General features: G+C 43.6%; 1 protein-coding gene across 4 annotated transcripts in view; it reads right to left on the reverse strand.

The window, feature by feature from the left end:
- LOC144603091 (sickle tail protein homolog) overlaps positions 1 to 26,730 on the reverse strand; it is a 514,507-nt gene that overhangs the window by 69,397 nt on the left and 418,380 nt on the right. For all 4 annotated transcript variants that reach the window (XM_078416234.1, XM_078416240.1, XM_078416255.1 and 1 more), the window contains 3 exons: positions 16,632 to 17,446; positions 3,803 to 3,901; positions 3,668 to 3,714 (listed from right to left, as the gene is read on the reverse strand). In XM_078416234.1, coding sequence (XP_078272360.1) covers positions 3,668 to 3,714; positions 3,803 to 3,901; positions 16,632 to 17,446 — 961 coding nt within the window. The remainder of the gene's footprint in view (positions 1 to 3,667; positions 3,715 to 3,802; positions 3,902 to 16,631; positions 17,447 to 26,730) is intronic.

The following is a 26,730-nucleotide window of genomic DNA, read 5'->3' on the forward strand; positions in this document are numbered from 1 at the left end:
CCCACTGAGGTAAAAAATAATTTCACTCATAATACTGAATCGTCTTATCCCGTAAAATACAATACCATTGAATCTTCAAAACCCTAAGTTTCAAAGTGCAATGTATCTTCTTTGCTTAATTTTGAAATCAGTACAGAATGCACATGGAGTGTGAAATAGACCATAGAAATTGGTGCCGCTGCTATCAAAGAGAGATAAAGAACAGAAATCAGAATGAGTTTTCACACAGTGAATAGGAATGTGTGGAGGAGGTACTGATCTCATTGCTTGCTGCAGTCATAACAACAGGATACAGATGCAAGACCATCACAAACTAAACAAAAGGAGAGATTAGCGGGAGTCATTTTATAACAGTGTGATCCACGAACAACATTGGAAGCAGAATTCACAAACAGAAAGCAAGTGGGTAAACGCTTGAAATTAAAAATGATTTAAAAAAGACATGGAAAGAGCAGGGAAGTAGAGCAGAATGATAGCTCAGGCCTGATGGTCTGAATGGCTTCTTCCTGCACTGAACAATTCTGTAAATCGTATGTGCAGCTTTGTTAAAGAAATGTTATTCAATCATTCAGAAACTACACTCACATTTTTCTCCCTGTGACCATACCACTTTAATCTCAATAGGAAATGGTCCTTTGGCTCCCTTGGTTTCCGTGCCCAGGCGATTTATGGGAAGAGCACATCAGAATGGTTCCTGTAGGGACACCTGTGGAATGCTCACGGCCGTGAGGGGGGGAGGGGATGAACAATGGGCAATGGGGATGGAGGGGGTTGAGGGAGGGAAAACAATGGGAAATAGGGAGGGAGGGGGTTGAGGGAGGGAAAACAATGGGCAATGGGGACCTGGTGTGGGGGAACCTCTGTGGGGGGGGGGGGGGAGACAGTGGAGGGGCCAGTGTACTTTGTAACTTTGTCAGTGCTGTAGGTGGCTGCTATTTGTATACCTTATGTATGCAAGCAAAGAATTTCACGGTGCTTTGTCACATGTGACAATAAAGTATTCCATTCCATTCCAATTTTCCCATTTGTGAACCTTCATTTCTGTTTTCTCCTCGCCAATTATCTTCCTATGCACAACACAACCTCACTGCGGCATCACTTTTGCTGCGCCCCTTATTTAGGATCATGAAGTGCCATTTTGAAAATACACGTTACCCACATACAGGGCAGCCCAGTAGCCATTGCAACAAGGTTGGTCAGGTATGACTTATCTAAAAAAAACTATCAGAAAATACCGCATGATCCCACTTCTGTAACAAGATAGTTTAATCTCCCGCAATGACGACTAGTTTCCTTACATGCCAGACTGATTGACTGCACTAAAATAGCAGCAAGACAGTAAGGCTCCTCTACAGTCCCACAGTGTAAGAGTCTTGCTGTTTCTTCATAGGCAATAAAGAGTTTGTACATTCTCCCTGTGACCATGTGGATTTTTTCCAGGTGCTCTAGTTTCCTCCTACACTCCAAAGGCTTGCATGTTTGTAGATTAATATGCTATGGTAAAATTGGCCCTGGTGTGCAGGATTGTGCTAGTGTTTGGGGTGATCACCAGTCAGTGTGAACTCAGTGCGCAGAAGGGTATGTTTACGCGCTGTATCTCTAAAGTCTAAACAGGAGAAACGATGAGCATAAATGAATAAGTTATGCTGATGCACGTAATAGCTCTCAATTTCCCAGAGTATCAGACTCCGCAGTACACAGACAGCTCAGAGTTCATCGTTTAATTTCATTTAGAGATACCGCACGGAAACAGGCCCTTCGGCCCACTGAGACCATGCCGACCAGCAATGCCCACACACTTACACCATCCTACACACACTAGAGACAATTTACAATTACACCAAGCCAATTAACTTACCAACCTGTATGTCCTTGGAGTTTGGGAAAAAACACACGCAGGTCACGGTAAGAACGTACAAACACTGTACAGGCAGCACCCGTAGTCAGGATCAAACCTGGGTCTCTGGTGCTAAAAGACAGCAACTCTACTGCTGCGCCACCGTGCCGCCTACAAGTGCACTGAAACAATCTGCCTGGCATGCACTTATTTCAGTCTGGAATAAATGCAACTCTGCTTTCAACCCAAGCCAGCACAAGAGACAAATGCAGATAGCTGAATTTTATTAAAATATTCCAATGCTGTCATCTCTCCAGCAAAGGATTTAAGCTGTAATGTCAGGCAGGTGCAATAACCTCAATGTTGCCCAGGTCAGATTCAGAGTACTTCAATAAAAAATGAATTATAACTAAAAAACAAAGTTTCAAACACAGAGTGAAAAACTTCTCAATTCCAATATCCCACAAAGCCTTCTGATACCTCTCCACTTGTTCTATTGGTCTCCTCTTGGATGTGCTGCACTGACTTCAAGTTGATTATAATTTTTTTAGTGTAGTTTAGAGACAGCACGGAAAAAGGCCCCGCACACTTACACTATCCAAGAAACACTACAGACAATTTACAATTATACCAAGCCAATTAACCTACAAACCTCTATGCCTTTGGAGTGTGGGAGGAAACATGATCACCTGGAAAAACCCCACTCAGGTCACGGGGAGAATGTACAGACAAGCACCCATAGTTAGGATCAAACCCGGGTCTCTGGAGCTGTAAGGCAGCAACTCTACCGCTGCACCACCGTGCCGCCATTTTCTTTTGCCTCAATGTATATTTTCTTTTTGAGGGTCAACTCTATTTCCTCCAGATTGTCTGCTGCCAAAGGAAGTAGCCAGTCATCTGCAAGGTGTGTGTGCCTTTTAGGTGGTATATGTATCCAGTTTGCAGTCTGAAGAAGGGTCTCGACCCGAAATGTCACCCATTTCTTCTCTCCTGAGATGCCGCCTGACCTGCTGAGTTACTCCAGCATTTTGTGAAATAAATATCCAGTTTGCTCAATTGATGTACTCGTTCGGTCCGCGTTGGCCAAACTGGTCTCCCGGTGGCCGAGCACTTCAACTCCCTCTCCCATTCCCAGTCTGACCTTTCTGTCATGGGCCTCCATCAGTGCCATAGTGAGGCCCACCGGAAATTGGAGGAACAGCACCTCATATTTCGCCTGGGCAGCTTGCAGCCCAGTGGTATGAACATCGACTTCTCCCACTTTAGATAGTTCCTCCGTCCCTCTCTTCCCCTCCCCCTTCCCAGATCTCCCTCTATCTTCCTGTCTCCACCTATATCCTTCCTTTGTCCCGCCCCCCTGACATCAGTCTGAAGAAGGGTCTTGACCCGAAACGTCACCCATTCCTTCTCTCCTGATATGCTGCCTGACCTGCTGAGTTACTCCAGCATTTTGTGAATAAATACCTACTTGATCTTCCAAGTCAGCAACTTATGGTTTAATACTACTTCAGGAATTGAGCCAAACATTTCTGTACTGACATGGTACCATATTTTAAGAACATGCCTCCTTCAAATGAGGCATTTAAAGCAAAAACCAAAGCCCTCTCATGCTGCCAGGTTAGAGGAAGAGGCTACTGAATGTATGAGAAGTTCAAAAGAACACGCTCATCTCCTGGATTAAAATTGCAGGTGATGTTAAATTGGTCCTTTCCATTTCCTCTGAGCTATAAAACGTGTGAGACATGGTGTTGCATTTACTCACAGTGAACAATCAATAAACCTGAAGTATTCTAAAGAAAATGTTTCCCTTAGGAGATGAAGAATAATTACCTTGTGTCTCATTGATGCTGGCTTGTGGCACAACTTTCAACTTCTCACTGAGGAAAGAAAACCAAGGAAGTGTGTCAAATTTTTATTTACTGAATATTTCCATCATTTTCTATTTTTATGTTCCTTTTCTCTTACCTGGGAAGTTCTTTTGTACCACTGCCTCCCTTGAACAGTGCAGACTGAACAAGTCCTGTCAAACTAGCAATCTGCTTCTCCATAGCTTTCATTCGTTCCCTAAGTAAAAAAAGTCAGATTTTAGTCAAGTGCATTAGAACAGACTAATTAGTCATGAGTGATACAGTGTGGAAACAGGCCCTTCGGCCCAACTTGCCCACACCGGCCAACATGTCCCAGCTACATGAGACCCACCTGCCTGCGTTTGGTCCAAAACCCTCCAAACTTGTCTTATTCATGTACTTGTCTAACTGTTTCTTAAACGTTGGGATAGTCCCAGCATCGACTACCTCCTCTGGCAGCTTGTTCCATACATCCACCACCCTTTGTGTGAAAATGTTACCCCCTCAGATTCCTATTAAATCTTTTCCCCATCACCTTCAACCTATGTCCTCTGGTCCTTGATTCCCCTACTCTGGGCAAGAGATTCTGTGCATCTACCCGATCTATTCCTCTCATGATTTTATACACCTCTATAAGATCATCCCTCATCCTCCTGTGCTCCAAAGAATAGGGACCCAGCCTACTCAACTTTTCCCAATAGCTCAGACCCTCTAATCCTGGCAACATTTTCTCTGAACCCTTTCAAGCTTGACAATATCTTTCCTATAACATGGTGCCCAGAACTAAACACAATACTCCAAATGCGGTCTCACCAACATCTTATACAACTGCAACATGACTTCCCAACTTCTATACTCAGTACTCAGATTGATGAAGGCCAATGTGCCATTATTATGTGCAATTAGGAGCAGGAACAGGTCATTTGGTTGCTTGAGTCTCCTCTCCCATCAAAATTCAGGACCAATAAGTAAATGTCCTTAAAATGAACAGCTCATGAGCTTAGATAGCTGAGTGGTTAAGGTGCTGGACTTAAAATTTACTGAGGATTCCTCACACAGGTTAGAACCCTGCTGCACATTCTTGATAATGTACTAGTGTCATAGATAGGAAAGGTTTAGAAGGATATGGACTAAATGCCGGCAATTGTGAGTAGGGCACCATAGTGGGGCAGCTGGTAGAGCTACAGCCTCACAGCACCAGAGTCCCAAGTTTGAGCCTGACCCTGGGTGCTGTCTGTGTGGAGTTTGTACATTCTCCTTGTGACCCTCCCCCCCCCTTCCCCCCACCAGTGTTTCCCCTGGGTCCTCCAGTTTCCAACAACATCCCAACGACATGGGGTTTGTTGGTTAATTGGCCTCTGTAAATAAAAAATTACCCCTAGTGCAGATAAGAAAGTGGAATAACGTAGAACTAGTGTGAAGAGATAATCAGAATGGACGAGTTAGATAACAAGACTTATTCCCGTGCTGTATAATTATGATTTTAAAGTCTTTTCATTACTATTTTCAAGCTAGTAATGACTTGGTCACATCTATTTACTATCCATTTCCAATTAACCTGAGCTTGAGTTAGTGAGCTTTTACTCAGCAATCATGGCACTAGCATGGGATTTAACATTCAAAGCCTGTGCTGTCCTATAAATCTAACAAGATAATAAAAATACTGTAAGCCCAGTCAGAGAAGCAACTCACACTGTTCACAGTGCACACACAGCAGGCTGCTAATTACATGAAATACTTCCACAGCACAATAAAACATGAAGGGGGAGAGGAATGGCTTAAACATCATTTGTAAACTGTATTTAAATCCAAAAATACCTTTATTTGTTTGACTTTATTGAAAAACATTAATTGTAATAACAATTGGATATTATTATACGGGCAGCTCGGCTTCAGGATTTAGACCACATAAGCAAAATCCTGTCTCAACATTCAGATAATAAGCCTTTCATACCGCTGAAATAATCCCCATAAATCTACCATGTTCCTGTGAAATCCAATCATGTGAAAATAGCCCACCTGTGGAACTTTGGTCTGATGTGCTAAACTGGTTTATAAGTAGAATTTTGTGACCTTCTAAAGCTCATGATTTATTTTTACATTGGGAAGTGGTTTTAATAGCATGAAATGAAGAAAATAGCTGGTTTCGTGTGAATCTCAATTAGAGTGGTCAAAGCCAATGAGTTTAAGACATTTACAGCAGTAAATTTCTAGAACAGAAAAGCATGAATACACATTCTCATTCCAGGGATATGCCAACATTCATCATGATACGTGATCGGGAGAAAAACATGCAAACACAAATTGAAAATTGCTGACTAGTTACTTTTGTCTATTAAGTAAGGATCAATACCTTCTCATAATGCAAATTAAGTGTATTTGCAGAGTCTACAGATTCAGAGATTAATTAGATCAGAAAGAGCACCACTCAGCAGATTCACTGGGGTAGTTCATAACCTCGACACATTCAAAGAGGTCAGGCAGCATCTGATGATCATTTCTGTGGCTCTGTATCTGCCCAGGAGATGGCTCTCGGCTTTGGATTCTATAAATGGTTCCCCGACATTATCGAGTGAACAACATGCAGAAAGAGGACATTATGGTGGACACGTGGAGGATTGGTGATGAAATGGTCAATTATTGCCGGGAAATGATACGGATCAAGTTGGGAAGGTATGACATCCAGGCTAGGGTGGGGGAAAAAAGGCCATAATCAGCACTGGGGAGGAGTAAGTTTTAGGAAGGAGTCACGGGGCATTCCTGCTCCTCTTTGTTCACTGCCAGTGGTGTGAAACAGGTGCTTAGATTATTCAGTGAGCAGGTTCCACCCTCTTACAGCCTGGTTTCCCTAGCCTGGGAAAAACACACCACGATAGTTAGTAGTCTGTAAACAAGCCTCGACTTGCATTTGGATGTTAATATAATGAATGTACTGCCTCATGGAGATAAGCTCAGAGCTGAACTACTATCTACCTCTTTGATGTCCCTCAGACTATCCTTGACTGGACTTTGGTGGCTTTATCTTGCACAAAATGTTATTCCCTTATCATCTATATCTATACACTGTAAATGGATTGATTGTAATCATGTGTGTTCTTTCTGCTGACTGGTTAGCACGCAACAAAAAGCTTTTCACTGTACGTCAATACACGTGACAATAAACTCAACTGAACTGATGTCACAAAACTTGCCAACGTAAAAAAAACAATGTGATTGGAGTGGTAATTTGTGCATTTAGCTCTTCAACTCAGCTCCCTCCTGCTAGTCTTCGAGGCATTAATACTGAGGTCCTTTGGTCTGAACACTTGCACAGCATTATGTACGATTGCTGATGGTAAAGCTGTATTTCTATATCCACAGCAGCAGACCAAGGCCATGAACTGATCTTCACACTGTCACCAAATTCTCCATGGTTAAACATTTTAAGTGCCAGTAGGTACCCTATTCATGTTTCTTCAAAAAGATTTAATATAGTAGTGCAAAATAAAATGTAACATTAGAAGCCAAGTACATGCATCTGTCTAATGCAACAATTCTTAGTTGTGTGGTCGCACAGAAAGAACATTTACAAATGGCGTCCACCACAACTTCCCTTCCTGCAATTTTTATCAGATGGCAGTGGAGTGACATCCTCCAACTGACCAATTTTCATCTCCAATTGAGCTAGGACTCTCAGGACTGACCAAGCTCGGGTATGGGGATTTTAGACCTGTTCCATTTAATAGTGTACAGCCTGGTGGGCAGTGCAGTGCTGACACCCTCCGGGAGATGTCCCGAGTGGCAGCATAAGGGGTGGCTTAGTGATATGGCAGATGACCTCCATGCCAGACAGATCCATAACATGGGCTAAAGTATCACTGAAACCAGGTGATGAACTCTGAAACACTCTCCCCCTTGGCTAACTATGGTCCCAAGATAATCATTTGCTCCTCCTGCATCGGGGAGTAAATGATAGCACTATCAGGCATGATGACCTGTGCAGTTTTCACTGAGTTGCGCTTCAGTATTGTGCAATCTTTGGGGTGAAAAATCTAGATGTTCATCATTAATATTCTGGGTTGTCATACCATATTGACAAAGACCTTCTCGTGGACTCAACAGGCCAAATGGTCCCCTTGGGAAACTGAAAACATTGTGACCACAGGGAATAGCTCAATCTCATCCAAAGTAAGTGTAAATTCAAACTACCAAAGGCAAAGATCAAGGAAGAGTGCTGGTTCTGCTGCCCTTCATGCAACTTCCATTTGAGAAGATCATATGACAGTCTGACATAATAGTTCACTCCATAACAATTCTATCAACATGCGAGTTTCAAGAAAATCACAGCCACCATACACCATGTAGACTGCCATTGCCCCATTCACTGCCTGAGTGGGGTACATAACATTATCTCGACTGTGGCAATGGTACCATTGATGGTACCAGTTTCATATTCAGAATTCTGGAACTGCTGAAGAAACAAAGGGAGAGCTTTTGAAATGGTAATCTAATTTATCTCTGCTTTCTGTCTAATGGCATTGCTTTGGCGTCAGTTCAAGGAGGCCACACTGCATGTAGATTGGGAAAGATGCCACTGGGCAAGATGCAGGTTACTGCAGTTGAAAGATAAAGGAGGAAAACTCCAGGAATAACTAAAAGGGAATGCCTGGCATTCAGTCATTTAAGAGAACTCTCTGAATAGGTTGAACAGACATGGGCACAAATGCAGGAATTTTAGTTAATTTCATGCCAGATTTTCTCCTCTCCTGAAGGTATTCACTCTTCAATTTCACCAATTGCACTCCAAAGCAGTTTGCTCTAGTGGTCATGTGTGTGTGAACCTGGATCGTCACGAGTCAAATGATTCCACTACGAGGAGCATCACACTCGTCTCCATCCTCGGACGCCCATCCACACTTACAAAAGAGTAACTTTGGGTGGCACAGCTGCTGCCTCACACTGCCAGAGACCCGAGTTCAATCCTGGCCTTGGGTGTTGTCTGTGCGGAGTTTGCACATTCTCTCTGTATCCGCGTGGATATCTTCCAGATATGTTTGATTTCCTCCCACATCCCAAAACGTGCAGGTTTGTAGGTTAATTGGCTTCTAAAAAAAGTTGCCCCCAATATGTAGGGAGTGAATGAGAAAGTGGGATAACACAGAACTAGTGTCTATGGGTGATCGATGGTCAGAGGGGACTTGGTGGGCAGCAGGGCCTGTTTCCATGTTGCATCTCTAAAACTTAAACTAAAGAGCCAGAGGACAATTATCAGAAGCAGAAACCTTTCTTGATTCTCCCCCAATCCTAATCCAGAGGCTATTTATAGCAACACAACGACAGCCCCCAACAGAACCATCTAACTGCGCCAGATCCAGTGACGGGGCCAATGGGGGAAACTTCAGCCTGAGCACACTACTGGGAAAACCTGTGCATCCAGCTCCAGTAAATCTAACAGCTCAATCAAATCCGGTCAATGCATTGTTGAAACAACTTAAATGAATGCACGTACACAGTGCTCCAATTGACCACCCACCCAGGTTAAATATAACCAAGAAATCTTGAACCACTGCCAAACAAAAATCCTATTAGGACAGTTGCTGATTATTCATTGTGAGTGTATTTTATGTTTCACTTTTCTGGAGCAGACTCCCCAGCATTTTAAAAAAAAAATATGCAAGCAGTTTTTGTGCACAAAAAATAAAAGTAGTAATAATAACTCTGGTATTTGAAACTTGGCCACATTATGACTTATTTCAATAACCAGACTCGCACAATAAAGGAAGAGCAGATATGTGGGATTTCAGGAATCTGCACAGGGAGAGTTAAACACTCAAGCGTCAGCCAGTTGAACTTTGACTCGCTCCAGTGTTTTGTTTTGGAGACATGACCACAATACAATTACTGAAAAAGGCAAGGGAAAAAAAAGTCCATCAAGTTGGTGTGAGTGCTTCGATCAGTTGGCGGGACAGTTGAGTAATGCTTGGGAGAAGAATAGCCCCTTCACTCAAACCGCACTCACAATTGGTCACACCAATTATCGGAACACAAAAAACTCAAAGAAGGAACAGGAGTAGGCCTCCAGCTCCTACAAAACTGCCCCACACATCAAAACCATCTGTACGGAGTTTGTACGTTCTCCTCGTGACCGCATGGGTTTTCCCCAGGTGCTCCAGTTTCCTCCCAAACTCCAAAGACGTACACGTTTGTAGGTTAATTGGCTTTGGTAAAGATTGCAAATTGTCCCTAGTCTGTAGGATAATGCTAGTGTACGGGGATCGTTGGTCAGCACGGACTCAGTTGACCGAAGGGCCTGTTTCTGCGCTGCATCTCTAAACTAAACTAAAACATGATTGTGGCTGATCTATGCTGACCTCAACTCCTCTTCTGCACCAGTTCCCCCATTGCTCTCAATTTTTTCAGTCTTTCAAATATGTGTCTCTCTCCACCTTAAATATCTCTAATGATCTAGCCTCCACTACTCTCAGGGACAGAATTTCACTACTCTCTGAAAGAAAAGTTACTAGAATTTTTATGTTATTCCTCCTGAGCTTTACTGTAATAATAGTTCAAACTTAGATGGACCATTTTGTTTGGACCAGGACACGAGGATGTCAGAGTGGTCATGGTGGTGCAGCGGTAGTGTTGCTGCCTTACAGCGAATGCAGCGCTGGAGACCGATCCTGACTATGGATGCTGTCTGTACAGAGTTTGTACGTTCTCCCTGTGACCTGCGTAGGTTTTCTCCGAGATCTTCGGTTTCCTCCCACACTCCAAAGACGTACGGATTTGTAGGTTAATTGGCTTGGTAAATATAAAATTATCCCTAGTGGGTGTAGGATAGTGTTAATGTGCAGGGATCACAGGTCGGCGCGGACCCGGTGGGCCAAAGGGCCTGTTCCCGCACTGTATCTCTAAACTAAACTAAACTAAATAAGGTGCCGAAGAAGTTTACTAGAATGACACCATGGAAAAGGGATCACACTTAAGGAGAGATCAGAGAAGCTGACGTCACTCTCCTTAAAATAGGAAAAGTCGAGAAATTTGACAATGTTGAGAATCATGAAGCAATTTGGTAAGATAAAACTTGTTGAAACTGCTTCCAGCGGTAAGAAAGTTGGCAACCAGGGGATGTAGATTTAAGGCAGCAGCCAAAAGAACTAAAGGCCAGATTAAGAAATATTTCACTTTATTTTTAAACAGAATTTTTGTGATCTGGAAAGCACTGCCAGGGAGCACAATGGAAGCAGATTCAACCATAACATTCAAAACAGAACTTGACTGCAAAAGTATTTCACTGTGTCTAGATACAAGTGACAATAATAAACTAATGCTAAGCCAAGGGCAGGGCTAAAAGAAACATCAGGAGACTGGGGTTACATGAATAGATCTACCCAAGGACGAGCATGCACATCAACTGAATAACCTCCTCATGCTGCATTTTATTGATCTGACACTTCCATAAATGTTTTAACAAAATAAATTTACTCTGATAACAATTTGTTGTGCAGTCATCGCCATTGAAATGGGGGTGAATTGTGGGACGTGGACATAACATGGGTTTTCTTTACCTCAGCTAAACATTTAATTGCTTTGATTATTAGCTGTCAAACCTTGAAGTGAATAAAGTTGTTTCAATCAGATTGAATGCACCTTATATCTTTCATTTAGAGTCATAGATTTAAACAGCAGTGAAATAGGCCCTTCAGCCCAACTTGTCCATGCTGACCAAGGTATTCCCATTTGTCCGCCTTTGATCCACATCTCTCTAAAACGTTTCCTATCCATGTACCTGTCCAAATGACTTTTGAATATTGTCATTGTACATTCCTCAACTACTTCCTCTGGTAGCTCATTCCATATACTGTACCACCATCCTCTATGTGAAAAATCTGCCCATTAGGTTCCTTTGAAATCCCTCCCCTCTCAGTTGTAAATCTGTGGAATTTTCTGCCTCAGAAGGTAGTGGAGGCCAATTCTCCAGATGCTTTCAAGAGATAGAGCTCTTAATGATAGCAGAGTCAGGGGGTATGGGGAGAGGGCAGGAACAGGGTACTGAAGGTGAACGATCAGCCATGATCACATTGATTGGCGGTGCTGGCTCGAAGGGCCGAATGGCCTACTCCTGCATCTATTGTCTATTGTCACAAGCCCATATCCTTTAGTTCTTGATTTCCCTGCCCAGGGAAAAAGACTGGATTCACCCTATCTATTATAAATTTATAAACCACTATGAGATCACTGTTCGAGGTCTTGCATGCCTCAGAATCATGTCTGAGCCTTCCCAGCCTCGCACTGTGGCTCAGACCCTCGAATCCTCCCAATATCTTCGTAACTCTTTTCTGCACACTCTCTCCAACTTAATGGCACCGTTCCTACAGCAGAGCGACCAAAACTGAACAAATACTCCAAGTGTGGCCTCATCTGTGCACGGTCTTGTACAAATGTAACTTAATGTCACAACTTCTATGCTCAATTCCCTGACTGGTGAAGGCCAGCATGCCAAAAACCTTCTTCATCACCCTATCTACCTGCAACACTGCTTTCAGGGAACCATGTACTTCTACTCCTACATCCCAATGCTCTACAATACTCGTCAGGATCCTACCATTCATTGTGAAGGCCCTGCCTGGTTCGATTTCCCAAAATGCAACTCCTCAAATTTATCAGAATTAAACTCCTTTTGCCATTCCTCTACACAAACCACCCTCCCTTCCATTGACTTCATTTAAACCTCATGCTGCCTCGGCAAGGCCAGCAGCGTAATCAAGGATGAGTCACACCCTGGCTACTCCCTCTTCTCCCCTCTTCCATCGGGCAAAAGGTATAGAATGTGAAAACGCACACCTCCAGATTCAGGGACAGTTTCTGCCCCGTTGATATCAGGCAACTGAATCATCCTACAACAACCAGAGAGCAGTCCTGAACTCCTACACTATCTACCTCATTGGTGACCCTCGGACTATCCTTGATCGGACTTTGCTGGCTTTACCTTGCATTAAACGTCATTCCCTTCTGTATCTATACACTGTAAATGGCTCGATTGTAATCATATATTGTCTTTCTACTGACTGGATGGCACGCAGCAGATTTTCACTGTACCTTGGTGCACGTAACAACAAACTAAACTGTAAGCTGATCAAGATCTTGCTGTAATTCTCAATAACCATCTTCACTGTTTATAATTTCACCTATTTTAGTATCATCTGCATACTTACAAATCATGCCTTGTACATTCTCATCCAAATCATTGATGTAGATGACAAACAACTATGGGCCCAATACTGACACCTGTGACATATCTTTTACTCCGGAAAAAAAAAAATTCCACTTTCACCTGCTTCCTACCGTCAAGCCAATCCAATATCCAGTTTTGATTAATTTTGGAAGTAAAATGGCAGCATTCTTGTCAAAAGGAAAGTGAATAAAAACACTGTTCTTTCTCCATGAAACAGCTTCATGGGCATCAGCAAAATTGTTTTTTTGACAATTTACAAATAAGCATGATGCAAAAGACATTCAACTCTCAAAAGGGTTAAGGCAAATTGAAAATATGAGCAACTACCGTTTGAAAAAAAATCAGTCCCTGAGTCAGCTCTCCTCCATTTGCAAAGAGCAATAGTTGAGTTTAGTCAATAGCTCGGTGAAACAGTGTACGGCCATGCCTGGTCGTACAACACTTGCAGAAATGATCAGGACACGATTAATCAAGTTTTGAGTGTCACCTCAATGACACATTCCACTGGTTTTTCAATAGATTGGGACAGAATGTTTCGAAGTTGGCAGCTATACCTGTCGACATGTTTGTGGTGCTGACAAACCTACAGGGTAATAAAGAGTCATCATGTTCTGTTTTAACAGATGGTTCAAATGACTGCCAGGATCATCATGAACAGAGGAGGTCAGTGAACAGAATATTTTCTTTCTCTGAACCACCTCATGTTAAGGCACAAGAGAGACATCAGAGTGAAGAAGACCGAAGGTAAATAACAGCTCACAAGAAAATTACTAATGTAAAATATTTTGTTTAGCCCCAGATTGATTAAAATGACCGCACAAACCAATCTGGAATAACAGGAGTTCTACCTTTAAAGTAATTATATACCGAAAAGAACTTTACCATGTGCTACGGTTTGGGTAAAGTTTCTTGGCACCAATTCACATCTGGGAGATGAAGGCACAATGCTGCTGTTTTATACTATAGTGAGGATTACAGGGAAGGCACATGAGGGAGAGCTAAAATAACCGCATCATCCAAAATGGAAGAATCTAAGTGTGTTCCAGCCAAGGCTCTGCATGATATAAATCACGCTTTCCTCCTGTAGCCCGAGACCCGAGGGCAGTGGGTGTTGGGGAATGTCATCATCTAGAAGTTCAACTCCAAATCCCATTATTGCTTCTTCGTTGCACCTAGGCCCAAATCCTGGAACCTTGTGTAAATATTTCATAAAATGTTAACAAATCTACTGGTTCTTAGCTGCACTCATCTCAGTCCGAGAGTCAAAAGTCATAGAGTCATACAGTGTGGAAACAGGCCCTTCGGTCCAATTTGCCGACACCGACCAACATGTCCCATCTAAACTAGTCTCACTTACCTGCATTTGGCCCATCTATATACTAAAACTCTCGTTTGTTTGTTTGTTTGTTCCTCAAATACAGCCAAAACGGTACACAATAGCGCGACCATTTTAAGCCCTCCTTACCGTCATCCCTTTGGTGCTAATGGAAGGAGTTTCATTGAAATCGGTGTTATATTTTTTAAGTTATTCACATTTTAAAGTTTAAATCTATCTCCTAGGGAGGGAGGGAGGGAGGGAGGGGGGAGGATAAGAAGGGTTCAGGTGGATGGAGTGGGGGGAGGGGAGGAGGGAGGAAGGGCATGAAGGTGGGAGGGGGGAGGGGGAAGGGTGGAGGAGGAGGGGGAGGGGGAAGGGTGGAGGCGGGAGAGGGGAAGGGGAGGGGTGGAGGGGGAGGGAGGCGGGAGGGGAGAGGGGAGAGGGGTGAGGGGAGCGGGAGGGTGCCGCACCAATGCAGGAGATGTTTGGGCCCAACGGGTCCACTTGGTCTAGTATCCCTCTAAACCTGTCCTATCCATGTACCTGTCTAATTGCTTCTTTAAACGTCGTAATAGTCCCAGCCTTAATTACCTCCTCTGGCAGCTCGTTCCATACACCCACCACCCTTTGCGTGAAAAAGTTATCCCTCAGCATCCTAGAAACATAGAAAATAGGTGCAGGAGGAGGCCATTAGGTCGTTCGAGCCAGCACCGCCATTCATTGTGATCATGGCTGATCATCCACAATCGATAACCTGTGCAGGGCCGGATTAAGCTAGTGTGGGGGCCGTAGCATAAGTTATAAAGGGGCCTTAAATAGGGGACAAGGTGACGTCACCGCCCACGCCCCACGTGACCTCACCCAGCCAGCGGCCACGTGCTCCCGCTCCACCAATGACGGGCGCCCGGGCCGGGAGGCAGGTTGCAACTTCTGTTCGGTGAACACACTCGGCTCCGCTCCTTTACACACTCGGCCCTGTTCCCCGAACGCACTCGGCCCCGCTCCCCGAACACACTCGGCGCCGCTCCTCGAACACACTCGGCACCACTCCCCGAACACACTCCGTCCCGCTCTCCGAACGCTGTTAACGAGGTCCGTTAGCCTACACTGTCCAGGCCTACAGTGTCGGGGCCTACAGCGGCCCGCGGGCCTAATACGGGACTCTCAGAGCGTGTGTGATGGAGGGCGTTAGTTTAGAGATACAGCGCGAAAACAGGCCCTTCGGCCCACCGTCCGTACCGACCAGTGATCCCAGCACACACTAGGGACAATTTTACACATACACCAAGCCAAGTAACCTACAAACCTGTATGTCTTTGGAGTGTGGGAGGAAACCGAAGATCTCGGAGAAAACCCACGCGGTCACGGGGAGAATGAACAAACTCCGTACCGACAGCACCCATGGTTCAGATCGAACCCGGGTCTCCGGTGCTGCCATCGGTACAGTACATATACTGTACATGCATCTGCCCACTCACTCAATCTGTCCAAGTCACCCTGCAACCTCCGAACATCCTTTCCACAGTTCACATTGCCACCCCGCTTTGTGTCATCTGCAAACTTGCTAGTGTTACTTCTAATTCCATCATCCAAATCATTAATATATATGGTAAACAGTTTCGGCCCCAACTCCGAGCCTTGCGGCACTCCACTCCACTAATCCCCACAATGTCATATCTACCAACCTCTAACTGTGCCTCAAGCTCATCCACTTTACTTCTTATACTTCACGCATTCATATGTAATACTTTTAATCCATTACTCATCTCACCTTTCACATCGATTCCTATTACACTTGGCCATACTCTCCTATCCCTTTCTGTCCCGTTAATTATGGGGTCTTAACTTTTCCTATACTCTCCCTTTAACTCCATCCTTGTCTATCCCATTTGACCCCCCCCCCACTATTTAGTTAAAAACCACCCATGTAGCAGTGGCAAACCTGCCTGCCAGAATGCTGGTCCCCCGCCTGTTGAGGTGCAACCCATCCCTTTTGTACAATTCACCCTTACCCCAAAACAGATCCCAGTGGTCTAAGAATCTAAATCTCTGCCCCCTGCATCAGCTCCTCAGCCACACATTCAGATCCCCTATCTCCCTGTTCCTGTCCTCACCAGCACGAGGAACTGGAAGTAAATAATATCTTTATCTTTTTTCCTATAAAATCTTGCCCCCTTGGTTCTGGTTCTCAATTCCACCACACTGAACAAGTGACTCCATGCGACCACCTGGTCTCCTCCTCTCATTATTTTATACACCTCCATAAGATCATTCCTCGTCCTCCTGCGCTCCAGGGAATAGAGTTCTAGTCTATTCAACAATTCATCTAAAAGCCTACAGTGTTCACTTTTCCAAAAAAAGCTCCATTCTTCAACTCTTTATCAGCATTTCGAATCACCTGTTGGTCACCCTCACCTGGTCTCTGGATCATTTGGTGTCCCTGCAGCCCCACCATAGCCTGGCTGCTTATCAGCTGAAAACGGCACCACATCAGAAATGGAAGGCGAGGAAGCAGCGCTACGCGACTTGATCACTGAGGATTCCATGACCATCGGTGGCCCAGAGTCTTTCCTGAGGGAGTTTCGTACAGAGGATGACCTGTCAAGCTGGGCCGGGTGAGCCATGTGAGTGCTCTGCCCATGTATATCCATCATGCGCATTTCACTTAACTTCTGAGGAGAAGGTGGTGGTGTTTTGGAGCTAATTGCTGGTGCATAGCCATCAGAATATTTTCTGGGCTTCGTTCTGTGCATCGACTGTTCCATCATGTCAGCTTGCCCACTGATGTTTTGGTATGGGTTGCCAGACCTCAGCGCAGCCCGGTGGTACAGCATGTGGTCGGGTACATCCCTGGGGATTCCAGCACCGGATGAAGCGATGCTCATTCTTCCATCGTGATACATGTAAGGTTCAGCGTACAGACCTTCATTTCGGAAGAGGGGAATATTTTTACCACTCATATCTTCGTCGGGCTTCACATCTCTCCTCTCCAAGATGGCACTCGGACTGGGGGATATGGACCGTGATGGCGGCACGCTGGACAGTCGGTCCCGAGGGACGGTGTTACTGCCTGGCATAGGTAAGGTCCTTCCTCCATTGTACGGGATTCTGGATGGTGAAGGTGGCATTGATTGAGTTATCGGTGGAGAATTTGGTGGCCCGTGAGGAAGAGGACCATGGTGGCGAAAGGAAGGAGGAGCTTCTTTCGTGTAAACCATCTCCCTCTGCATCTGGGGAAAAAAAGGAAGATTATGTTAGGAGCTTAAGGTGTCAAGACATTGACCATGCTGCTCAGGTAAATATGTGTTCAAATAAAACTGTACATTGTACAAAGAGTTGCAATAAATGCAATATGCAGGCTCCAATCTGGCTCAAATCCCAATCTGTACTTCATACACAGGTGGTCAGCATTCATTCTGTGGGAGTCTTAAACTGAAGGTTTGATCAAACTTTGGCACTTCCCAGTAACATGCTACAGAGAGTTTAGCAAACATCTCTAAACAGATAGGAAGGGAAGGAACCAAAAGACAAGATCTACACACGACCCACTCCCGAATACCTTGTCATGTCATTTGCTTGCAGAATTCAAAGACCTTTTCCCCAGGTCAAAAAACAATCAAATACTGCAAACAATTCATCAAAGCCTCACAGTTCCAGAGACAATGAAGGACTCTGGCAACCACAATGATGTTTCGCCCTCACTCTTACCTCTTTCCAGTCAGTTGTTTATCAGGATCTTCACCACACCCTGTGATTCCCACAACATTGCTGCTAATACCCAGCACCTGCAACGCCTAATATTCTGTGCTGGACCCCCAACTTTCTCCAGCTGAAGCCCAACACCACTGCTCACCGATGCCAGTTTCATTAGGATGAGAAAATACGCCCCTGCAAAGACTTCAGACGGCTCACAATCTCAGCCGTCTGGCAACCCTGCACAAATGCATTCCAAGTCTAGACATCCATCACGATACTTTAAAAAAATAAGGAAGAGCCTGTTTAAGATGGGGATGAGGCAAAATATTTTCCTTCAGAACGTAGCAGGTCTCTCTCTCTCTCTCAAAGGAGAATGGAAGAAAGATTTTTAATTATTTTAATGACAAAAACAAATAATCTTGAAAATTTACTCTGGGTTTGCAGGAATGCAGATTACAATCAGATCCTTTTGAATAATGGAATTGATTTAAAATGCTTACTCCTGCTCGGTATTTGTACAGTCATTTCCTGCACATTATGGATTTAAAAAAGAGGAATGAAATACAAATACTTAGATAGAATAAATCATTGGCCCACTTGGGTCAAATAGGTAAAGAACCTTGGTCAACAAACATCATGGTGCCTTTGAGTTATTTTAGACAATAGACAATAGACAATAGGTGCGGAGTAGGCCAAACGGCCCTTCGAGCCCGCACCGCCATTCACCGTGATCATGGTTGATCATGCACAATCAGTACCCCGTTCCTGCCTTCTCCCCATATCCCTTGACTCTGCTATCATTAAGAGCTCTATCTAACTCTCTCTTGAAAGCATCCAGAGAATTGGCCTCACTGCTTTCTGAGGCAGAGAATTCCAGGGAATTTTGAAGAATTCAGGAATTCCAGAACTGGCTGCCCAAAACCCTGGCAAAAGAAAATCAATAATCCCTGGTTCCCAGAATAAGTTATAGAAGCAGAATGAGGTCATTCGGCCCATCAAGTCTACTCCACCATTCATGGCTGATCTATCTTTCCCATTCTTCTGCCTTCTCCCCATTACCCCTGAATCTGATGTTACTGCAATTGAGTTCACAGAATCATAGAGAGATTACAGCAGGGAGGGCGTTATTTGTCACATCAAGTCTGTGGCAGCTCTATGAATGAGCAATTCAGCAGACACTTAGTTTGTAGTTTAGTTTAGTTTTTGAGATACAGCATGGAATCAGGCCCTTCGGCCCACCAAGTCCACGCCGACCAGCGATCACCCCGCACATTAACGCTATCCTTCACACACTAGGGACAATTTACACATACACCGAGCCAATTAACCTAAATACCTGTATGTCTTTGGAGTGTGGGAGGACACTGGATACCTCGGAGAAAACCCACGCGGTCATGGGGAGGAAGTACAAACTCCGTACAGACAGCACCTGTAGTCGGGGTTGAACTCGGATGTTCGGCGCTGCAAGCGTTGTAAGGCCACAACTCTACCGCTGCGCCACCGTGCCGCCCATCCAGTTCCTTTCTGAGCAGTATGATTGAATTTATGGAATAGTGGTGGTGGAGGCAGGTGCAATTGTGACATTTAAAGGACACCTGGGCAGGTTTGGAGGGATATGGGTCAAGCATGTCATGTGGGATTAGCTTGGTTAGACAATTTGGTCGGCATGGACGAATTGTGCCAAAGGGCCTGCCTCGGTGCTATATAGCTTCATGAATCCTTGACTCTATGACTTAAAATTTAATTTTCCAAAATGCATGATATCAGATATGCAATCATAAAAATTAAATATTTCACAAAACATGTCAATTGAATTGCTATGCACGTCAGAGTAAATTCTTTCATATTGCAACCAAGGCCAAGAAGCTCTCAACTTCTCAAATGTTCTTTTCGTGCCATTAATATATCAAAAAACATCCTACATCTGCGGAGGATACATCTGAGCAGGACTGTTATTTACTGCCAATCCCAACTTGCCCTGTAATGGCAGCGATAAATTTAGTCTTTAAATCATTATTTTCCTAATTACATGAGATACGGAATTCTAAATGAGAGTGATTTGGGAGCTCGTAAGGGAAAGAATGCCAGTGGTTTTCCAAATAGACTTTTAAGTTTATATATTGGTACAGAAAAATTACAAATTGTTATTGACTTTAAAAGAAAGTCTATATTTGTCCACAGTTTAGATCTTGACTTGCATTTTTTATGTAAGCTTTGCCAGTATTGGCCATTTGAGAGGGAATCATGTAATGCACAATTCTTACGTCGCATTCGATCCCAGATAAGACTTAGGATTAAAGATTGTGGCTCTGCTCAGGAAAAGGAGGCAAACATCAGATTTAGAGAGTTGGGATGAAATAAATCCCTCCATGAATATAAGAAGTGTAGGAGTACCCTTAGGATGGTGATCATGAAAGAGGATGAAATAGAACTGGCAGGCAAGGTAAAGAAAAATTCCAAGAGATTCTGCAGGTCGATTAAGAATAAAGGATTGCTTGCGGAGGTTAGCTCCCCTTAAAGATCAGCATGGCTGTCTTTGTTCGTGTAGAGCCACAAGAAATGGAGGAGATCTGAAATGGATATTTCTCAACTGTTTTTTTACTGAGGGGAAAATCATTGAAGCTAATCATGGAAGCCAAGGAATTGTAGCATGGGAGTTGTGATGTCTTAAATTTGGTACAAATTAACAAAGAGAAGGCGTTGGCACTTTTAAAAGACATTAAGATGAATAATGCCCGGGGCTAGACCAAGTGCCTCCTCCGACATTGTGGGAAGCCAGGGATTAAATTGTGGAGATCATTCCAGTGATATTTGCATCATCTTTAGTCACAGATGACATTCCAGAAGACTATAGGGTGGCTAAATGTTATACAATTCATTAAGAAAGGCAGCAAGGACAAGCTAGGGAACTACCATTTTCCAATAACAACCTTACTGCTAACCTAACACTCACAGGCTTCTAATTACCTGGTTTATCCCAGTTGCCTTCTTGAATAAAGGTGCCATATTTGCTGTTCTTCCATCAACTGGCAATCTTCTTCTGGCCAGCACAGATTTAACATTTTTTAATGTCCCCGACTGTCGTGGTAACTGACGTCATATTTAAATGTATCATGTGTTACTATGAGTCGGAAAGGTCAGAGGACACATGTTGTCGGGATGTAAAGGAATGGCAAACGAATAAAACAGTGTTTATGTTCTTGAAGCGTGTTTATTACATTCGAATCAAGGCGCGGTTGTGACACAGATACTGCCCTCCTGTGTGCCCATTGCGTCTTATGCTAGCTCTCACCATACCTTAAAATCATCCAACTATATAGGCCCGTTAAGATGTCTAAAACCTCATCCTTCCTAAAGATGATGTGCACTTGGACTTCGCTGCCTCCTTCCTGCATTCTCTAAACATCATGCCCTTCTCCATGGTGAACACAGATGAGAAATATTCATTTAAGACCTCACCTATGTCCTCTGGCACCAAGCATTGAATGGCCTGATGACTCCAAAGCGCCTTCCTGTTTCACTCGTTGCCCACTTAGATTCATAGCCATACAGCGTGGAAACAGGCCCTTCGGCCCAACTTGCCCTCACCCTTACCCTGAAAACACTCACAAAATGCTTTAAAGTTTCCCTTGTATGCAAGTGATATTTTGTGCTCCCTCTTTGCCCTTCTAATCTCTTCAGCTCTGCCATCACAAAGAGCAGTTATGTACACCTTCACAACCTGGTGAATCTATCCCTGCCCAAGCTCATTTCCAGATCTAAGCTCTCCAAACCCCAACACTTGACTACTCCAACACACCCTCGGAAATCTCCCGAACACAATCCTCCATTGCTTTGAAATAATCCACAACTTAGTTGCTCACATTCCAACTCAAGTTCACACATCACATCCACACTTTGTGACCTGCAATAGCTCCTAGTCAAGCAAAAACTCAATTTTAAAGCTCTAAATGTAGTTTCCACAGTCTCATTCCTTTCTATTTCTGTAATTTCACCGTGAATCAATTCCTTTAATTTAACCCTCTTTCTGTCCCTCTCTCTCCTCCTAACTTGCTCCACCATTGCTCATTATGTTTTCAGCCACCGTGGTCCTAACCTCTGAAACTCCCTTCTGTAACCTCTTCTTGTGTCTATCTCTCTCTCCTCCCTTCAGCTGCTCCAGCAAAACCTCTGACCAACGTCCTCTGCATCTCAGTGGTCAAGTATTTGGCGGCACCCTTGCAAAACGCTAAGAAATCTGGCAACGTTAAACCTGTTGTTTTCTGCCTTTGTTTAGACAAAACAATTTCAAAAATAAACCAAAACAGCTTTTGAGTGGAAGTTCCATATCAAAACTATTCCAAATGTTTCTCTTGAAAAACTTCAGTGTTCAGTGCAGGGATACAAAAGCATTTGATGGTGCCTTGTGTTTTCAGATGTTTACATTCAGAATTCCAAAATAATGATTTACACAAAGTTTTAATTAAGAAGCAGTAAACCACAATGTCTTCAAAGAACAGAAGCAGAAAGAAAACACATAATTATTGTCAGGAATCAAATATAGAAAATGTTTTCACCTCAATTTCCAAAATTAACACATGCACAAATATTTCTAAAAGTTTGAGAGGGAGACAACAACTGATCTTTTGTTAGCTGTTAAACCATCTTTGGGCCACATTGACATAAATTAATGTTAGGTCTTTTTACGAATATTACTGAACAAAAGAAGATCTATAGGATCCAGGTTATATTTTGGAAGCACAGTTTTGTTGCCTCACATGGACCTGGTAAGCGTGTTAAACAGCAATTAACACAACCTTCCGTTCACATGATCACGTAAATGAGTTTAATTGGCATTGACTGTGCAGAAAACCCTCTTACCTGCTCCATTAATCACTCTCAATAAAATGGAAATTCATTTGCACAGAAGCAAAAACTATCCAAGGGCACGGCAGGACTTGTGCGACTGCCTGCCTGTCACCACACTGGAGCTTGCCTTTATACTGAAACGCTGGTGCCTGCCAATGATTGGGTGGGAGGGTCAGCACCAAACTGAAACCGAGTACTTCCCACAAAGAAAATATATTGTGAAACCAGAGTGCATCGCAGGGTGAAACTTACCCTGGAGCAGTCGGTGATATCTTTTGGCTGGCGATTACAAAGCCTCATTGGTTGGCCCAGCAGCAATACAACATTTGAGTTAGAACTGAATAAATAAAAATTGCATTCAACAGCTGTGCATGAGCATAAATAAGCATAACCAGTACAGGAGGCACTGGCACAAGGCCATTAGATGCGATGGTGAAGAGGAACACATTGTTGGAAGTGTGGACAGGAAGGAAGTGGTGCCAACAATTACTGGGGAGCTAGTTGAGCCTGGAAGAACAGCTCCTCCCGTCTCACGAGCAGTGGAAGAATGGCACTCCCTTCAAGGATTTGGTCCATTACAACTTCTTCCAACTCCTGGGTTCCTCCAAGACCCGAGAAACACATCTACACAAAAGGACACAAAGTGCTGCAGTAACTCGGCAGGTCAGGCTGCATCTCTGGAGAACATGACAACGTTTGCGCCAGTTTGCATTGACAGTGCCGAAGTAAAGATGGTTGAAAACTTTGAATTCCTATGAGTCAATATCACCAACAAATTCTCCTGGACCACCCATATTATAGACAATAGGTGCCGGAGGAGGCCATTCGGCCCTTCGAAGCAACGGCCAAGAAAGCACACCAATGCCTCGACTTCATTAGAAGGTTTGGCATGTCCCCTACAACTCTCACCAATTTCTACAGATGCACCATCAAAAGCATTTTATCAGGATGCATCACAGTTTGGTTTGGGAACAGCTCCATCCAAGACCTCAAGAAATTGCAGCGAATTGTGGACGCAGCCCAGACCATCACACAAAACAACCTCCCTTCTATTGACTCCATTTATACCTCACCCTTCTTCGGCAAGGCCAGCAGCATAATCGAGGACAAGTTGCACCCTGGCCACTCATTCTTTTCCCCTCCCCCATCAGGCAAAAGGTATAGAAGTCTGAAAACGCCCTCCTCCAGATTCAGGGACAGGTTCTTCCCAGCTGTTATCAGGCAGCTGAATCATCCAACCACAACCATAGAGCAGTGCTGAACTACTATCTACCTCATTGGTGACCCTTGACAATCCTTGATCGGACTTTGCTGGCTTTACCTTGCACTAAATGTTATTCCCTTATCATGTATCTATACACTGTGAATGGATCGATTGTAATCATGTATTGTCTTTCTGCCGACTGGTTAGCACGCAACAAAACCTTTTCGCTGTACCTCAGTACAGTTGACAATAAACTAAACTAAAACTAGTTTTAAGAAGGGTCTCAACCCGAAATGTCACCTGTGCATGTTCTCCAGAGATGCAGCCTGACCTGCAGAGTTGCTCTGCACTTTGAGTCATTTTGTGTATTCACCAGCATGTACAGTTCTCTGTTTTATCTGAGATTATAAAGAGGACACCTGTTAAAATATAGGAAGGAGGCTTTTGAGAGGGTGCAAGAGAGGTTTATCAGGATGCTGCCTGGATTAATTTAATTTAGTGTAGTTAATTGCAATGCGTAGCAAGATACAGTGAAAAGCTTTTTTTGTTGCGCGCTATGCAGACAGTGAAAAGACTACACATGATTAAAATCAAGCCGTCAATAGTGTAGAGATATAGAATAGAGTGAATAACATTTAGTGCAAGATAAAGTCCGGTAAAATCCGATAAATGATAGACAGAGGGCCTCAAACGAGGTAGATGGTAGGTCAGGATCGCTCTCCAGTTGGTGATAGGATGGTTCAGTTGCCCGATAACAGCTGGGGGTATTAGCTTCACAGAGGGTACGAGCTTTAAGGAAAGGTTGGAAAAACTTGGATTGGATTCTCTGGAGCTTTGAAGGTTGAAGGGAGAAATGATAGAAGATAGTAGAGTGGTGAATCTGTGGAATTCTCTGCCACAGAAGGTAGTTGAGGCCGGTTCATTGGCTATATTTAAGAGGGAGTTAGATGTGGCCCTTGTGGCTAAAGGGATCAGGGGGTATGGAGAGAAGGCAGGTACGGGATACTGAGTTGGATGATCAGCCATGATCATATTGAATGGCGGTGCAGGCTCGAAGGGCCGAATGGCCTACTCCTGCACCTATTTTCTATGTTTCTATGCTCCCAGACTTACGATGTTTCGACTTACGATATTTCGACTTTGCGATGGAGCAAACGGCAGCGACCTGTAGCGAGCCACAGCTCGCTTCCGGCCACGTGATCAGGTGTATTAATGCATTTCGACTTACAATATTTTCAGTTTCCGATGGGTTTCTCGGTACATAACCCCATCGTAAGTTGAGGAGCACCTGTATATAAAATTATGAGATGTGTATTACAGTAGACAATCAGAACTTTTTTCCCCCCGAGGATAGAAATGTCAAATATGAGAGGACAGAGCTATAAAATGAGAGAGGGAAGGGGATGTGTGGAGCAAGTGCTACACACAGAGTGTGGTGGCTGCCAGGGGTAGTGGAAACACGCACAACAGTGGTGTTTAAGAGGTTTTTTAGATAGGCAAATGAATATGCAGGCAATGGAAGTATATGGAGCACATGCAGGCAGAAGGGATTAGTTTAAGCAAATTAGTTTAAGCAAGTATGTGTGTGGCACATACATTGTGGACATAAGGGCCTGTTCCTGTGCTGTATTGTTCTATGAAAATGAAGGCAGGAAGTCTCATTATACGACTTTAACGAACCAACTAATTGCTCCACAGGTTGCCCATCTCCCAACCAACAGTTGGTGGATGGGTTTGAGACTGGTTTAACTTTCATCCCAGTTATTTTTGGGGGGGAATAAAGATTCTGTGCTTTGAACATAAAGTAAGCGTAATCTTAAGCTTCAGATCAGTTTAATGTCATATACATCATGGTGCAATTATATTCCTCGTTGATGTGAAGGTCACGGAGTAAACAATGCACATGGTCATGATAGATATAATAAATATGACAAATGCAATACAGCAGAATGATGCAAAGATTGTTGTGCACTCTGAAGTATTGCAAAAAAACCCGAAAAGGGCAATTGCAAAATAATCGAATAGAGTTAAGAGTAAGAGTATGTGTCAGTACCATTGGGAAGAGGTTATAAAAGAGAGGATTCGTTCAGGAATTTGATTGTAGTAGGGAAGAAGCCTTTTCAATTTGTGATCAAATATCTTGCTGTTTCTTGACGTGCAGAACCAAATAATTCATTTTGCAATGCACTCATTCCCTAAGGAATAAAAATTTGCCTAGGCCAAGTGGCATGACCAATTTTACACCCTTTTACTTTTATACAATTGCACGGCAGCTTTCTATTCCCAGCAGGGAAAATAAAATTAACAATTTTACCGACTGATCACTAACAGTAAATTTGTATGAGGTCAACATGTGGCTTGGTTATGCATTGGACGAGCACAGAAAGAGGGAGTGGCTTGCATTTACAGAGGTCCTTGCATGACCTCAGAATGCTCCAAAGTAGTTTTAGTTTTAGAGATACAGCGTGGAAACACTTCAGCCCACCGAGTCTGTGCTGACCGACGGTCACCCGTGTACCAGTTTTATGTTATCCCAGTTTCGCATCCTATACACTAGGGGTAATTTACAGAAACCAATTAATCTATAAAGCTATAAAACGTGGGAGGAAAACTGGAGCACCCAGAGAAAACCCAGCAACTCTACTGCTGTGTCACTGTGCAGCCCCTAATATATTAGGAAAATATTAGGAAAATGGGAGAGTTTAGACTATTTAGTGCTTGTACTGCTGTTTTCTGCTTGGTTTCATATAAAGAGCTTGGTACTTT

This window comes from Rhinoraja longicauda, chromosome 2 (assembly GCF_053455715.1).
Source record: "Rhinoraja longicauda isolate Sanriku21f chromosome 2, sRhiLon1.1, whole genome shotgun sequence".
NCBI classification, from domain to species: Eukaryota; Metazoa; Chordata; class Chondrichthyes; order Rajiformes; family Arhynchobatidae; genus Rhinoraja; species Rhinoraja longicauda.